This window comes from Danio rerio, chromosome 12 (assembly GCF_049306965.1).
Source record: "Danio rerio strain Tuebingen ecotype United States chromosome 12, GRCz12tu, whole genome shotgun sequence".
Lineage (NCBI taxonomy): Eukaryota > Metazoa > Chordata > Actinopteri > Cypriniformes > Danionidae > Danio > Danio rerio.
This window is the reverse complement of record NC_133187.1, coordinates 6067761-6085592: the sequence shown is the minus strand read 5'-3', so window position 1 is coordinate 6085592 and position 17832 is coordinate 6067761. Positions and strand designations below refer to the sequence as shown.

At 37.4% G+C, this 17832-nt stretch overlaps 1 protein-coding gene across 2 annotated transcripts in view; it reads right to left on the bottom strand.

Annotated features, from left to right (window-relative positions):
- Nucleotides 1-12138, bottom strand: part of ace (angiotensin I converting enzyme (peptidyl-dipeptidase A) 1) — a 75123-nt gene extending 62985 nt beyond the window's left edge. For both annotated transcript variants that reach the window (XR_012387805.1, XM_689244.11), the window contains exon 1: nucleotides 11798-12138. Coding sequence is in view for 1 of the 2 variants with exons in the window: in XM_689244.11 (XP_694336.5) it covers nucleotides 11798-12133 (336 nt within the window). In the remaining variant the exon portion in view is untranslated. The remainder of the gene's footprint in view (nucleotides 1-11797) is intronic.
- Nucleotides 12139-17832: the final 5694 nt, after the last annotated feature.

The window sequence follows — 17832 nt, the reverse complement described above, 5'->3', positions numbered from 1 at the left end:
AGCACATTAGAATCAGACATTATTCATTATTTACACATTATTTATTTAATGAATCACCAAAAAGACCCACAAGCTACCAGGTTGGAAAATTCTGATGAGTTTGAGTGAGGAGAATGAACTCACTGACCTGCTACAGCTTTTACTCAACCAAGATCTGATTCTGATTCTAAACAAAATCTTTAGAAAATGATAATAATAGAAGTAAAAAATGTTTTGATTTTTACTTTGAGGCATTCTAAACATGTTTTATGTTTATTTTAGGTTAACTTGCAGTAATTATTAGAGTTTACGTTACATTTTTACATAAATTTTGTAATACTTTAGAATGTGCTTCAATTTGTTAAAATGAAAATAAAATAAAAATAATCAGCTGTTAATTAAACCACACAAAAACATTGTCTGGCTTGTTAAGGACTAGAACCTGTGACATTCTTGCTGTGAGGCATCAGTGCAAACCACTAGGCCATGGTGACACCTATCTAGAAAAGGAGGAGTAGGGGTGGAAGGGGGGATTCTTCAAAATGAAGATGGCTGTCACATGGAACTTATAGGTATTTATAGTGGTTTAGGAATCGTTTGATTGGTGAATCATAAATTGAATGATGCAGGACCAGCCGCAAGCAATCATAAGCACGTGATCCTCTCGAAATTAGTTTAGAAATAAATTTCACGTATGATTTTTAATAAAATGTCCTAATATTTTATTAAAAATTACATTTAAGTCTGTTAATATTATTTAACTAATCCTAAAGTTTTCATTCATTTATTTATTAAATTTCCTTTGGCTTAGTCCCTTTATTCATCGGGGGTCACGACAGTGGAATGAACCGCCAACTTATCTAGCATACAGTTGAAATCAGTATTAGGCCCCCTTTTATTTATTTATTTTCTTTTTTAAATATTTCCCAAATGATGTTTAACAGAGCAAGGAAATGTTCACAGTGTGTCTGATAATAGTTTTTTTCTTCTGGAAAAGTCTTATTTGTTTTATTTCAGCTAAAATAAAAGCAGTTTTAAAAAATGTTTAAACCATTTTAAGGTCAAAATTATTAGGCACTATGTTTTTTTTTTTTTCCCGATAGTCTTTCGATAGTCTACAGAACAAACCATCGTTATACAATAACTTGCCTAATTACCCTAACCTGCCTAATTACTCTAATTAAACTTTAGGCTGTATAGAAGTGTCTTGAAAAAATATCTATTTAAATATTATTTACTGTCATCACGGCAAAGATAAAATTAATCAGTTATTAGAGATGAGTTATTAAAACTATTATGTTAAGAAATGTGTTGAAAATCTTCTCTCCGTTAAACAGAAATTGCGGAACAAAAAGAAACAAGGGCAAATAATTCGGGGTTTAATAATTCTGACTTCAACTGTGTGTTTTACACAGGGGACGCCCTTCCAGCTGCAAGCCAGTACTGGGAAACACCCATAAACACTTATTCACACACATAATCATACACTCCGGCCATTTTAGTGTATTCAATTGACTTATATCGCATGTCTTTGGACTGTGGTGGAAACTCATGCCAACTCAGGGAGAACAAACAAATTCCACATAGAAATGCCAACTGGCCCAGCTGGGACTCTTGCTGTGAGGCGACAGTGCTAACCACTGAGCCACCGTGCCGCTGTATAACTTTTTAACAAACCTTTGTTTATTATCACCATCATCAAGTTTTATCCCTTTTTCTGTTAAATTCTCAACATATTTACTGTACAAAGTAAAACCAAATGCTGGGTTATGCACAGTTGATTAGTGTAGGGCCAACTTGACAATTAAGTTTACTTTATTAGTTTTCTACAGATGTTTGGCGGGATTGAACATAAAACAATTAAGTTGTCCCCCCCAAAAAAGCTCATTTAAAATGGTAGTTTGAGCAACCAAATGTAGTTTTTTGAGTGCAAGTTCTTTCAAAAGGTTTATTGTCTCCTGGTCTTGGGTGCGTCAGGGTTTCTTTTAGTGGTTTTAGTTTGCCCTGCTGTGGACTGTTTGACCCCGGCGTCCCCTCTCTGTTGTGATAACCGCAGGCCTTCTCATCGCCTTCTTCCCAGCATCACTTCATCAGCTCAGTCTTTATACTTCCGCTTGGGTTAACAAGCTAATGACATGTGCATTTATCTCCATTATCTCTCATCCTTCACTCGCACTCTCTGTTTTCCTCAGAGATAAAGACCTCTGGCTTCTTGTTTTTCCAAGGTCGTGTTTGTTCTGTCATGTTTATTCAAGAGCGTGATGATAAGTCATAATAGAGTGCAAGGTTCAAGGTGTGACATAAAAAGGGAATCTAACAACAGCTTGTGACTGACACTATCAAATCTAACGTACGTTTCCCTCTCAAACCTCCCTAAACACTTTCTAATCTGCAGATGGTTGATGGCCATGGAATGTGAGTTTTCGGAGCAGACTGTACCCGTTTTCCACCTCATTGTGTCTTTGAGTGATTTTAAAGGCTCTTTTATTTTTTAGGAGCTAATTAAAAGAGCTCTTGACTGATTCCAGGCTCTTCTGTTGTTTGATCTGATGCCTCCCTCAATGCTGAAAATAAATGAAGGGATACATTCGGGTGGTTTGCTACAATGAGAGTTTCTAATGTACGGTATGGGAATGGTGTGGTAGTAAAGTGGATTGTGGAATTGGCAGCATGAATAATGCAAGCTCGAGGGACGCATTTACATAAACAATTCAGTTTGTTTTTTTTAATACATCTGGCACAGATTAGATTTTTGGCCTCAAATTTAGGCCAGTTTATGTGTGGTTCCCATACTCCAAAAGTTATTTGCATTGCTTTTGTACATTTCAAGAGTAAAATAGATAACATGCAATGTAAAAATTTTGATATTAAATTCACCGTAAATTACTGGTTAATCATGCCCGGAGCCAGGGGGGGTTCGGGTGGTTTGAACCAATGATCCCATCACGTCTGTGTTTTTGAGGCTGTTTGGTCACTCCATTCATTTTATTCTGATCGAATATAAATCAGATCGCTCGAACCACTTCAGAAGGTGATCTGGGATGCATTCCAGATAAAACTAGACAGGTCTAATCTGGAAAAAATTAATATAAATAAAATAAACTATGACCTGGAGAAAATCTGACATGTGCCTGAAACACGTGTAGGTGCACTTTTACAGCCAAAATTCTATTGAAACATGTTTACTATCAGCATAAAACGTGTTCTAACTCTTCAGGCCTGTAGCCAGCAGGGTTCGGGTGGTTAGGAAGACCCACCCCTTACTGACAAAGGTCCAGAATTTGTCCCATACATAAGCTCATTTGTCCTACTTTGACTGCTATGCCATCATAAATAATGAAAATAATCCATCGAAAAAGGATAAAAGACCAAACGGAATCCTCTGTCGGCTGTTGCTTCGGTGGGACTGTAATCTGATGTAAGAGAAGTCTTCTTTCACTACTGTGTTGTTTTTAAACAGAGAAAACATTTTACAGGTAACTTTTATTCTAATTCTTGGACCTTATTTCTGAAATAAAAATGAGCAATAAAAAGGTGTGAAGCACTAGAAGCGGACCATATTAAATTATTTTGAATATATTTTGGCTATTGTTAATATCCATTAATTTTCAAATGCACTTTTTTTACCAAAGAGGCTAGAACAATTCTGAAGATTTTATTATTATTATTATTATTGTTATTATTATTATTATTATTATTATTATCGTTGTTATTATTATGTTTTAATTATTATTTTTTATTGAAATGGCCCAATTGTGACTAAGGACAGTTGAATGTGCTGGCCAGTTTGTTTTTTGTCTAATATATAATAGCATGCTACAGTTTTTTTTAACTTTAAAACTTTAACAGATTGCTATTTTTTCCTAATGGTATATGATGTAATAAATTTGTATTTTAAATATTAGTCTTGTTTTAATTTTGTTTATTGCAATTTTGAGTTAATGTTTCTAGTACATCAAAACATGTGGTTACCTGACTAGCTAATCCAGCAAAAAATGTCACTGAAATGCAGTATTTAAATCTCATAGTTAAATAGAAGTTGAAGCAAAAATTTCTTTTTTCTTTTGAGAAAAAAAGAACCACACCTTTCACCAGGCTGGCTACGGCCCTGCTAATAATTGCATTACTTTCACAGTAAAATACTGTAGGTAACCCCACAGCAAAATACCGTAAGGTAGTTCACAGTAATTTACTGTGATTTTGGTACATTAAATTACTAATATATTCATTATAGCCTATATTTTTTTAACATACACAGATTCAAAAAGAACCACAGGTCAACAGGAAGATTGCAAAAGACCAGCTTCTGCTTTAAACTGAACTGATTAAATATCAAACTGATATCAAGTGATCTAATACTAAATATCTACTTCAAAAATATACAGACAAATCTAAAATACAGTAAAGCACTCTAAATCTGTTGAAAGGCATTGATCTGATGGCGGTTGAGTTTGCAGCTGGATATTATTGGGAGATTGCTGACAGGAACAGTGAACAGCTCTGCCAGAGCACGTCTGAAGCTCATAGGCCAGTTGATTTTACGTTCTATGGCAAAAACACCATTGAGCCTCGCTAGATCCTCCTGTATGGGCACGCGTCCGTTATAAAACACTCACAGGACATTAATTTGGATATTTTAAATAGTTCACACAATAATACACAAAGAGAGACCTTCACTTACACTTCACGCATAGTTTGTGAATGAACAGACTTATAGTAAGCCTGATTTATACTTCTGCGTCAAGTGACCGGTTTAACCCTCGGCGCAGGCAACGCCCGTAGCTGTGCATTTATACTTCTGCACGCTGTCTCTGTTGGTCTGCATTAACACTTCCGAAACACTAGTTGGCAGTGAGGCGTAAATGTTCCTCTGTGTCGAGTTTCTTCGCTGCTTTTTTGCTTTTCCTGAACACTTCCGGGATGTACAAGTAGCTCAAACTCGCTCATTTTGAGGCAGGAACCGGCGGACGTGCAACAACTTTAACTATGAGGAAAACACAAAACAAAACTTTCCATCCGGAGCTCCTTCACGGGACTTCACACTTGTAAACAATCGCTCCATTGGTTTCGCGCCGCTCGCACGGCTCTCGGTCCCGCCCAGACTCAGCATCGCTACCAAGCCGACCAATCACAGAGCTTGCGCTACACGTCGTTGTGACATGTAGTTACATTTTTTGAGAGGTACACGTCAGCCACGGCGAAGAGCTATGCATCAGCGCCGTAGCATATGCCGGCGTTTGACGCAGAAGTATAAATCAGCCTTTACGTGTTGCCTACTAGTTACGGAAGCGAACTGAGAATCCCTGCTTTATCAGATGAAGTTAACCAATTGCAGTCGCGCCATCCAGTGGACACAATTGGAACAGCAGCTGCTTTTATTGAAAAATTGCAGCACATTTTTGTAATTTACAGAATCATCTCGCGGGCCGGATTAGACCTGTTTGCGGGCCTAGTGCAGCCCTCGCCACGTACGTTTGACACTTCTGCCATATAGAGTCATAGTTGTTGCATAAATTTCCAAGTTGCCAGTCTGTTACACAATTCCACTGAAAAAACAACAACTTCTCCTTCAAAGGCATTTGCACACACTTAAAAAAGGACTTTTGCTGCTTGTTTGAACTACTTATCTAAAATGAGTTGAAGCAGCTCAATTCCTACAGGTTTTTTGGGACAACTTAAATGTTTTATGTTCAGTCCACTTAAATTTGTAAGTTAACTTAATCGATTTGTGTTGTGACAAGATCTTTTTTACAGTGAAGCTTCTCGCTTGCTTTATTCTGACTTGCTTCAGTCATCAACACCAGCACATGCTAAATTATCATCAAAACCTCCATCAACCATCTGTTAAACGCGCCGTTCGCTGGTCGTGATGACTGTGAAATCTGTGCTCCAGCAACTACGAGCTTCTGCTGTCTGCGGAATGAGTGCGACAGGTGTGTTGCTTTGATTGTGTTGCTTTGATTGGACGCCGCTTTCTCTTCACACACACAGTCAGACTGAGACTCGCTCACACCCACCGATAGAGATGCCCCAAATCAGAGCTTTGATCAGCTCGTTTGATGTGTCTGAAATAATAGACTTCACACCGGGCACTGCTCAGGTTCTGCCCAGCTCTCCATCAGCTCTTTCTGGGTTAGATGTAGGTTGGAGCTGTTAGCGGTGCCAGCACCCATTGGAAAGCTGTGAGTGAGTGTTGAGACAGCTGTGAAACGCTGTTGAGACAGCTGTCTGAAGGAGGAGTGTGTGTGCATATGTGTGTGTCTATGTTTGGTAAGCAGTCTACAGTACATCAACTTCTGCTTCTTCATTTATTGATGGAGAAGCTGATCTGGTAAGCAGTTTTTTTTCAGCATGCTGTCATATGCTTTACTTTTTACCTGGCTCTCATGCTGTGATACACAATATTTCTGTACCACAAAAGGCTCTATTGGCTGATATTAGAGATTAACTTTTTATTTGTTTTGCATGAACATGCTTTACAGTCATGGCCAAAATTGTTGGCAAGTCAAATCAAGTATTTCTCAAAGAAATGTTTTGTTATGCAAAAAACCTAGTGGCTAGTGCTTCGACATACAGCACCCAGGTGTCTGCGGTGACCCGAGTTCAATTCGCGGCTCGAGGTCCTTTGCCAATCCTTCCCCTTTCTCTGTTCTCCATACTTTGCTGTCTGTAAATCTCCACTGTCCTATAAATAACGGTGAAAACCCCTATAAAAATAATTATTACAAATAAATAAATAAAAAACAAATGTTTTGTTATGCACTATGGCTGCAACAACGAATCGATTAAATAGATAAAAATCAATTACTAAAAGCGTTGGCAACTAATATCATTCTTGACTCATTGTGCCGCGTGACACGGGGACTTTTGATTACTAAAAAACTCTTTAGTTCAGTGTGGAGTGGAGTGAACACTGTCTTTCTTGCGTACTGATGCAGAGTTCTGCGCCTCATAGAAACATGAGGAGGAAGGGATTTCAACAGCAGGGTAAATCACTACAGAATCCTACATTTGTTCCGTTTTGAAGTGAGAACCATAAAGTCCCTGGTGCTGGTGTTTTTACTCGTTATCCAGCTTGACAAGCATGACAAGTTAACGTTAGCTCGTTTACCCTTAGAGCGGCAACTGAAAAATTAAAACCGAGCCAGAGAAAGATGTCTTATCATCATAACTATGCATCATTTTAACCTCCCAATGCTTATTTTATGTTTTAGACATGTAAATACACACAAGTACTAGTAAAACAATACATTGAGTTTGTAAAACAGGCAACAAAAGTCTAACAATCTATTCAAATACAATTTGCTGATGTGTATTATTCATATCAGATAGTGAAAGTAACTACAAAGTTGAATCTATTTTTCTCCAAGTTCACCAGCCACTTGCTTGCATGCATTTTAGGAGTATCTTATGAATTCACTTGCTGAATCCTGCATGTTCTATAGTGACGTCCATCTCACATTACAGATCACGATCACCATGTGAATTGGAAAATCAGGTAGCTGATGACATGATGAGCAAACGTGTGAATATGTTGAATTAAAACGAAAAAAATACATAAAAAGGGATTAGGGTTAAATACAAAATAATTGACTAGTCTGCATGTCGATAATTGAACTCAGAACTGTTTTATGTGTTGTACAGGGTCATTTCCATAAAAATGCATGATATAAAAATTAAGCTTCCAAATTCACACATAGACCACCACTGTGATCAGATTAGGGTTTATCACGATACTGGAATTCGGTACCAATCAATACTGAAATTTTAAATGTGTCCATTTCCCGCTTACATTTGAGCGCATTCTTAAACACCGCTGAGTTGCCATTGAGTTCACATGCACTGGAGTGTTTCAAAGTCATGTCTATTAGCTGGTTTGTCTATAACCTGACATATGAGTGATCCGCTGATGAAACGCAGCTTTAAAACGCTCCAGTGTCCCTGTATCTGTGGTTACATTCAGTAAACAGCGGTGACTTCGGTAAACTGATGAGCTTCACGGCCAAACACAGTCATTTCTGTTGAGCACATGAACACAACGGCAAATCAGCTGTGTTTAAGAACGTGCTCAACGGCGATCAAATGTTAACGGGAAATGGATGTTTTTAAAGTTTCAGTATCGATTGGTACCGAATTTCAGTATCGTGATAGCCCAAGATCAGATAAGACGCAAAATCATACAAAATAGCTATTAATTCACCAATTGATTAATTCGCCATGAGATTGATGTTGGTGAGATTTTCAGTTGTTTCTCCCTGACAGCTTTTATACACATCGACCTGTCCCATATTCTTCGGTTTAGCTTCTGTTTTATTTTTAATGTCTACTGCAAGTCCTTTTTTGTTTATGTCGATTCTTATTGCAACCTTGTCTGTCACTGTGTGTGTGCTCTTTGTTTGTTCATGAAGGATTTACTCATTGTTTTTGAATACAAAGCTACTACAGTACAGTACATGTGGTTTTACCTTTACCAAGGAACTTTACCAAGGATCACTGGGAATCCTTGGATTTCCTTCCTTTGTATATTAATAACCACCTGCTGCATGTAGAACTTCTCCCTGCCTCAAACCACTGCAATGTGGCAACAATTCTCTCATGCTCTCCTCTATTTTGAGAAGATTACGTCTGTGAATGAGCAATGAAATGAGTTTTGTAATCATTAGTCATGACCAGTTAGACTTCTGCAGAATGTTACTCAATCTTCCCCTCATATAAACTTTACAAGAGTCATATAAAACTGTAATCCAACGGAAGACATAAAATGGTCTCAAGTTTTGTAAAGTTATCACAGTTAGCTGTCCAAAGAGCTGTTCTAATGGCTGATTTATCAGTCGCATATGCAAAACCACACAGCTTAGACTCAACTGTTCCACATGGTATTCAGTGATGAGTTTTGTTACATGAGTAATGTAAAAACTCCTTAATATTTCTGGTAAAAAAAAAAAAAACTATAAAAAAAACAGTGGTTAAAGAAAATCTACAGTATTTGATTATTTTACAGTGTTTTACACTACTGATTGGAGGTACTAACATCTACACATCATAGCTTTGTTACAAATTCATTCATTTATTTCCCTTCGGCTTAGTCTCATATATATTAGGGGTCGCCACGGCAGGAACTGCCAACTATTCCAGCATATATTTTACGCAGTGGATGCCCTTTCAGCTGCAACCCAGTACTGGGAAATGCCCATACACTCTCACATTCCCACTCACACAATATGGCCAATTTTGTTTATCTTATTCACCTATAGCGCATGTGTTTGGACTTGTAGGGGAAACCGGAGCACCCTGAGGAAACCCACACCAACACAAGGGAGATGCAAACAGAAATGCCAACTATCCCATCCGGGACTCAAACCAGCAACCTTCTTATTGTGAGGCGACATTGCTAACCACTAACCCACCGTGCCGCCGCTTTGTTACACAGACAGCTAAACATATGGTTAAAATTTCTGCATTTTACAACAAATTACGATATTTTGAAGTACAAAAATCTACACAACTTAACTGTGTTTCACAGACGGAAACACAACCATAAACATGTGGTGATGAAAAAGCACATAATGAAGGAAAGCTCATGCCAAATGACTTTTCCCACAAGCAACATACTGAATGAACATACTAACAATTACTGAGCATCATAATAGTAACATGCTATACTAAATTAATGCAACACACATCGTTTATCAACATTAGATGTAATGTAAAAATGTTACGTAAAAATGCTGGGTTCCACATAATTGATTTGTGTTGGGGCAACATGAAGGACTTAAGTTCACTTATAATAACATTTTTAAATTAAGTGTATTGTACATAAAATAATTAGTGTGTTGTTTCAGCTCATTTTAAATAAGTAGTTTAAACAAGTGTACATAACTGATGAGTAAAAAACTCTAGTACCATAGTATTCAACAAAAAAAAAATCATTACATCTGATTTACAGTAAATTTACAGTTATTCAGCATATATTCTAAGGAGGCTAACTGCTAACCTGGATACAGATTTTTACTGTAGCATTTTTACAAATTTTATCATTGAAATCATGATCCTTTTTATTGTACAAATGTATGCAATGTTTGTGAGTGTAAAGCACACACACACACATACACGTCAACAGATTAGGTTTTTACTACAGCATTTTTGTTTAAAATCATGACCTTTTTTGCAGTGTAAGCAATGTTTCTGAATGTTAACACACACACACATGCACACACACGCGCGCAAACTACAGCATTTTTATGTTTAAAATTATTACTTCTTTTATTATGGTGTAAGCAATGCTTTTTTAATGTCCCTATACACACACACACACACACACACACACACACACACACACACACACACACACACACACGCACACACACATTTACAGTCAGATTTTTACTGGAGCACTTTTAGTTTTTTATCGTAAAAATCATGACCAATCATTAGGCAATATCTCTTAGTGTTAAACACACACACACACACACACATGCAAGTCTACAGTCAGATTTTAACTGGAGCATTTTTTTTTTTATTGTCGAAATTATTATAATTACTGTTTTTTTTACAGTGCGAGCAATATTTCTTAGTGTAAAACACACACACACACACACACACACACACACACACACACACATGTCTATAGTCAGATTTTTACTACAGCATTTTTATGTTTAAAATCATGACCCTTTTTTATGGTGTAAGCAATGATTTTGAGTATCCGTACACACACACACACACACACACACACGTACGTGTCTATAGTCATATTTTTACTGGAGCATTTTTTGTTTTTTATTGTCAAAATCATTACTGTTTTTTTACAGTGCGAGCATTATTTCTTAGTGTAAAATACACACACACACACACACACACACAAACACACGTGTCTACAGTTAGAATTTTACTGGAACACTTTTAGTTTTTTATTATTAAAATCATGACTTTTGAGTGTAAAGCGCGCACACACACACACACACAGATGCGCACACGTCTACTGCCATGTTTTTACTACAGCATTTCATGTTTAAACTCATGACTTCTTTTATGGTGTAAGCAATGTTTTTAAATGTCCATACACACACAGACACACACACACAAACACACGCACACACACGCCTACAGTCACTTTTTTACTGGAGCATTTTTAGTTTTTATTGTCAAAATCATTACTGTTTTTTTATTACAGTGCAAGCATTATTTCTTAGTGTAAAACACACACACACACACACAAACACACGTGTCTACAATTAGAGTTTTACTGGAACATTTTTATTTTTTATTATTAAAATCATGACTTTTGAGTGTAAAGCGCACACACACACACACACACACACACACACAAACACACGTGTCTACAGTTAGAGTTTTACTGGAACATTTTTATTTTTTATTATTAAAATCATGACTTTTGAGTGTAAAGCGCACACACACACACACACACACACACACAGATGCGCACACGTCTACTGTCATGTTTTTACTACAGCATTTCATGTTTAAAATCATGACCTTTTTTATGGTGTAAGCAATGTTTTTAAATGTCCATACACACACAGACACACACACACAAACACACGCACACACACGCCTACAGTCACTTTTTTACTGGAGCATTTTTAGTTTTTATTGTCAAAATCATTACTGTTTTTTATTACAGTGCGAGCATTATTTCTTAGTGTAAAACACACACACACACACACACACACGTCTACAGTGAGATTTTTACTGGAACATTTTTATTTTTTTATGGTAAAAATCATGACCCTTTTTTACAGTGTAAGCAGTGTTTTTGAATGTGTAAAGCACACACTCACTCACACGTCTACAATACCTGCAGTTGTGAATTGTGATCGGTCAGGTTTGTGTTGTAGTTCCAGCTGGCCTCTGTGCTAAGGTAAAGCACCTCCTCGGCGGTGGAGTTGTAGTCGCTCACAAACCTCTCTGCCCCTTGTTCAGTTGGAGGATAATCCCCTGGCATCCACTCGGGTTTCAGAGCCGCGCTCCAGCTGATGAGAGTCAGCAGCACCACCGCACGCAGCATAATGGACCGCAGCTGAGACGCCGAGTGCTGGCTTAAAAGTTTCCGGAGGAGCCGTCTGGACACGTTCACTGCTGGATGCTCCTGCTTTCCTATCGGTGTCCTGCTCTCCCTTTTCCCTCTGTTCATCAGCCACTGACTGATCACAGGCGGTTCTTTTTAGTGTCAGTTTAACCCAGCCCACCCCCTCTCTCTCTCTCTCTGTCTCTCAGAGGACACAGTTCCTCTCCCTCTCTCTCTCTCACACTCCTACTTTCTCCAATCTCCTTCCTCTCTCTCTCTTTACCTGTCAGTTTCTCTCAGCTCTTCCTGGAGAGAGACTTATTGACTAAAAATATCATTCAAGACAGCTGTCTAATCTGATTTCAGGAGTGTGGTAAAAGGGATAGTTCACCCAAAAATGTAAAATTCATTCAAAGTCATCATTTACTCACCCCTTACTTCTTTCAAAACTTAGACTTCTTTTTTTTCCCGTTGAACACAATAGAAGATATTTTGAAAAACCTTCCTAACGTAAGTGCACATGTGTATATTAGTAGCAGTTTCAGTTGACATTTGTTCTGGCATCCCACCTTATCCTATGTTTTTTTTTCTCAACTTTTTAAAAAAAAGGGGAGGGGGGGGGACTCACACTTGGAGCTCGAATCAAGCCTCGAGCCAAGGATGGGAGGTCCGGGCTCTCTTAGGGGTTTGACAGCTCAGGCCCCTGCTTCAGGACAGCTACACAAAAATAGTTTACCATGTTGACGCAAGTGATTGAGCAGGTAAACCCGTGAGCGACAACAAAAAATTTACCAAAAAGAAAATGCCTCAAGACTCCCTACTGTTCATTCATTTTTCCTCAGCTTAGTCCCTTATTTATCAGGGAACGCCACAGCAAAATCAACCAACACAGCAAATGGCCTTTTAGCTGCAACCCAGTACTGGAAAACACCCACACACTCTCTCACACACACACACACACACACACACACACTACAGTCAATTTAGTTTATCGTCACTTACACTAGCTACAGTTGCCTTGAATCGTACTGAAGCGTGATTGTCCCCCCTCCCCTTTCCTCCGACAGCCTGCTACTGTTCAGTTTAACAGGAAGAGAAGCACTCTGTCATTGCTTTAGTTATAGTGTTTTAGTCGTTTGGGATACAGTGACATGCAGTCAAATATTTTGCCGAACAGATCCACCACTTTTGAGGTTTGCTGAATGCACAGCTAATGGCTCGTTTCCACTGAGTGGTATGGTACGGTTTGGTTTGGTACGCTTTTATGGCCATTTCCACGGTCAATAAGCGTACCGTACCGTACCACTTTTCCGGCACCCTTTCGAAAGGGTACCAAAAACGAGAAAGGGTACCAAAAGGTGGAGCTACACGCGCAGCCGAATGCTGATTGGTTACAGAGATACGTCACGAGCTCGTGGAGCTAGACAGAATGTAAACCAAGGATCCGCCATGTTCTAATACACAGCCGAAAGATTACATGGATATACTATATGCATATAATAATGAACCATGGATGACCCGAGCTCAAACAAACCTTGTCGTCCTCTTGATGAAAAGACACAAAGCTAAGAAGAACAAAATCTGATGTGTCCTGTTGTTGCTTTATCTCAAATTTTGCTTTATTTTGTCTCAAAGTGCGAGCGGTATTTGCTTTCTTCCGGGAGCTTGCGATCAAGTCTATATTTGAAATAACAAACTTCTTGAGCTGATGATAATAACGTTTGCGTGATTATTGAAGTGTCTCCGTCATCTGATCCATTCAAAAAGAAAAGGACAAGCGCTAGAGTGAAGTGTGTGAAAAAAAGAGAAGCCCGCCAAAACCCAGGAGCAAAAGTGTTTTAGCAACCTGAATCATGAACAAACTGCCGTGTGTATCTTCGCCCTTTGAACTATTATGAACTGGGAATGACAAAATTACTCTAACAGAGCTTACATGTGCTGGTGAAGATTACAGACACAGATGAGAGGTTTGAGCTGACTTTGGGCTGTATTGCGTGTGTTTTTGAACTCAAATAAGTACTAAATGTATGATGTGTGTAGTTTTTCTTTAATTAATAATATATCGCAGACTGTAAGGGGCTGTTTGTGTTCATATATGTTGCATTTATATAATTAGTTTATATAATTGCAGAAGTTACAGTAGCCTATTTTGCACCGTCATTGATCTGCAGTTATAATCAAATCATGTTCATAGAAAAGTTAGTAATAAGCATTTATAAACAAGTATTTGTGTATAAAGCATCTGTTGTGTGAGAAGTGCTTCTCTTATGGTATGTAAACAACCCGTACAGCTTTACTGTACACATTTATTCGAGCGAGCATACCCTTTGTACCCTTTGTGGTGGAAATGCAAGCCTGATAAAGTTGACCCGTACCGATCCAAACCGTACCGTACTGTACCCGTCAGTGGAAACGAGCCATTATGTGCAGCAAGGGGTTTGCATCTTTAATAACTATGAGAGTTTGCGTTCATTGAAAAGTAAGAATGATTTAAAAATCCATATGAAACAGTGCCTTAAAAGTGATGTTGTGTCTTCAGTTTTGCACTCTTGCGCACTTTGCACTCACACTACAAGTGTATCACACAAAAGCCCAATCGAACCTTGCTCTGACACACCTCTTTCAAGCAGACCAGGGCTCGAAGGAGCACTCACACTTGTCATTGCTGTGGCGACCCTGGATTAATAAAGGGACTAAGCCGAAAATGAATTGATGAATGAATGTTCACTTTCTATATTTTAATTCTGTTTAGACTCTCCAGAAAACATAAAGCACTATTTTTTTATTATCTTTTATTTTTGCTCTGTCGTTTTTATATATGTTTGTAATTTATTATATTGAATGCAGATGCACTGCATAGAAAACGGCTTGATCACCCCAGTCGATCTAATTAATGAAATCTTTCAAATAGAGCTGTTCAAATCATCTGCTGAAATTATAATCGCAATATAGATCGCAGCAAAACAAAACATCGCAATGTCAGATTTTTTCAATATCTTGCAGCACAACCTTGTATTATATTCCTGCGATAGTGAAAATATGCGTGATTCGTTTTTGTTTTTTTTCTCTGTAGACATAAACATTACTGCAGTCTTGTTGTTCTAGTGGACTGAAGAGTTACAGTATAAAGCACATCCTCCAAACTCCAGCTTTCCAATTAGTCATTGTTTGGAGGAAAGGGAAATATTACTCTGTTCACTAAGGAGGAAAATCTTAAAATGATGCATGAGAGAAACAGTTTAGATGCAGTTTAAACAGCGTTTTCTGTTGCAAACTCTCATGATTACATTCGTGATGCTGGATAAAGAGCCTTTTCTTAGAACAGAGAATGTCAAGTATTTTAATCTTTATACAAACTGAGACCTGTTCCTGTGGTGCACTATAGCAGAGCCCCATAAGGAGAGTCATCTTGGCAATGAACCATGAAGGTTTTTTTCTATCTAGGCTAAAGGGTCAGGGCTTAAATAGTTAATGCGGGTCAGTTAGCAATACTTTATGAAGTTGAAAATAAGATAAAGATTATTAGAATACGTGTTTTATAAATAAATACCATTTCAGTCTTTTACTTCAGTGGTCCCCAACCCCTTGGATTAATTGGTACCGCACAAGAAATCCATAGTTATTTCAGTTTTATTTGTTCAAGTCTGAGCTATCTTTTATTTTGAAGAATGACAGGATTCTCTCCGTAACATCTCAGTCACTTAAGCAGCAAAATGTAACCCACAAGCTAGTAAATGTAAATCCACAAGCTAATTTCAAAAACTAAATGTTTGGCCTTAAAAAGTGCTAAACTCACTGAAATCATGTGTTGTAGGTCTTAAATCCTTTTTGTTTAAGTAAAGCTACTCAATTTGGCTAACATCCCTCCAATAACCAACAATGCATCTCACTAGACGTAGAGATACAATTCACAACAACAATTTACAGCAAATTCCAAATATCAAATTCCCTAATCAGGAAAAAGAAAACAAAAAACAATTACACTATATTTCATGATAATACCAGGCCATTAGAAACAAATCTTAAACCTGCATAAGTCTAAAATTTAATTCTTAATGGTCTTAAAAGCGTCTTAAAAAGTCTTAAATTTGACTTGATGAAACCTGCAGTACTCTGCACCAAGGAATGGATCTGCAAACAATTTTGTCAACAAATCAGGTGAATCCATAAGATCAACTCCTATAAATCGCAATTGACGGCAGCTTTGTTCACATATCACATTTTTTTACAGGAGGTGCACCTACTGAAATTCCTTCCAGGCACACCTTGTTGAAAACATCACAACTTTTCAAAATGGCACGAGCACACTGTTAGTTATGTGACAAGAACTGACCAATTAGCTTTATGTTGTGTGTGGAATATACACATTTCAGTGGACTATTTATCTCAGATACACAGGAGCACCCAAATACTACAGTGCTTTTTAATTTTCTCCATTAATAAATACAGCAATGTTTTGCAATCTACGTACAACGTTAATTCCAAAATAAAATAAACCAATTAAAATGGAATTTTTACTGCAAGCCAACACATATCAGTGATTCAGCACCCACATTTAATAATGTTAAAGAGGTTTAATATATATGATTTAGATTATAACCTTACCATTTCGCTGAAGTGCTGTGAGTGCACTATTCTGTGCTTCTAAATGGCTGTATTTAAATTTCTGTCGTATTTCGTCTGGTGCAAATCCTGCCATATATTGTGTTGTTATGACACAGGGTTACAATGTAACCTGCTCACCTCATGTTTACATTTGTAATATTTATACTGTTTGCTAACTAATAACCTCACGTGGAACTCTGAATCTGCGTCTCATTTAGGAGTCTACTACTGTCCACCAGAGGTCGCATTTCAGTCACAGGCACATACTTTGAGAGCCTTTTTGACTGAAGGAATGAAATACGCTGTTTTGCATCAAGGCGACTCAGAGTGCTGAAATGTACTGTTCTTGTACGTAGCACACATTTTCAAAGCAAAATATCTGACTTCAGCATTGTTTTTCAGATAAACAAGAATGTTCACCTGGCATGTTTCGTAAATATCTGCAAACATTTGATGGTATCTTTATGCTTTAGAAGAGCCAAAAACTTACATTCAGCACCTTTAAATTTGTAAAAACTAGTTAGTTACTTAATTATGTGTGATTTATTTTTTAACTTAGCTAACTAGTTCTTTAATTGTCCAGGAAAACAACTTTTTGTGAATAAAATAGTTTCCAACAATGAAAAAAATATTATTATAAATATTGGATTTACTATATTTTTTAAGGGTTGTTGCAAACAATTTATATCGGCTGAATTTAAACAAGCACTTGAAGTTGAACATTACTAAATTTAATGTTTGTTAAAATTCAACCCATTTAAATTGTTTGCAACAATTTTGCAAAAATATATATATATATTTTTTTCATTGGCTTTCGGTTTTCTGAGTATTTAATCCAGCACTTTCACTTTTTCCACATTTGACTACATTTTACAATAATAATGACAGGCTGCGATGTCAAGCAATGATAAATGAATGAGACGCTTCAGCCCAGTCTGAGATTTTGTCATGATAATGTGGAAACCACTTCAAATAAGCAGTCATACTGTTTTGCGGTCAGGAGGAAGCAGTAGCTCAAGGTTCGGTTGTGCTGGTTTTGCTATCTCAAGAATAGATCAGTAAGAGTGGTGCGGTGAGCATTATTATTTAAAGAGACACACACCAAAATGTGTCGCTGTGAGCTAGTGTTTTGTTGCACTACAATTGGGAAATTTGAAGCAAAGTAAGTCATAGACATTTTATTAAGACACTAAAGAATCCTGTGAAAAGCGCGCATCTGA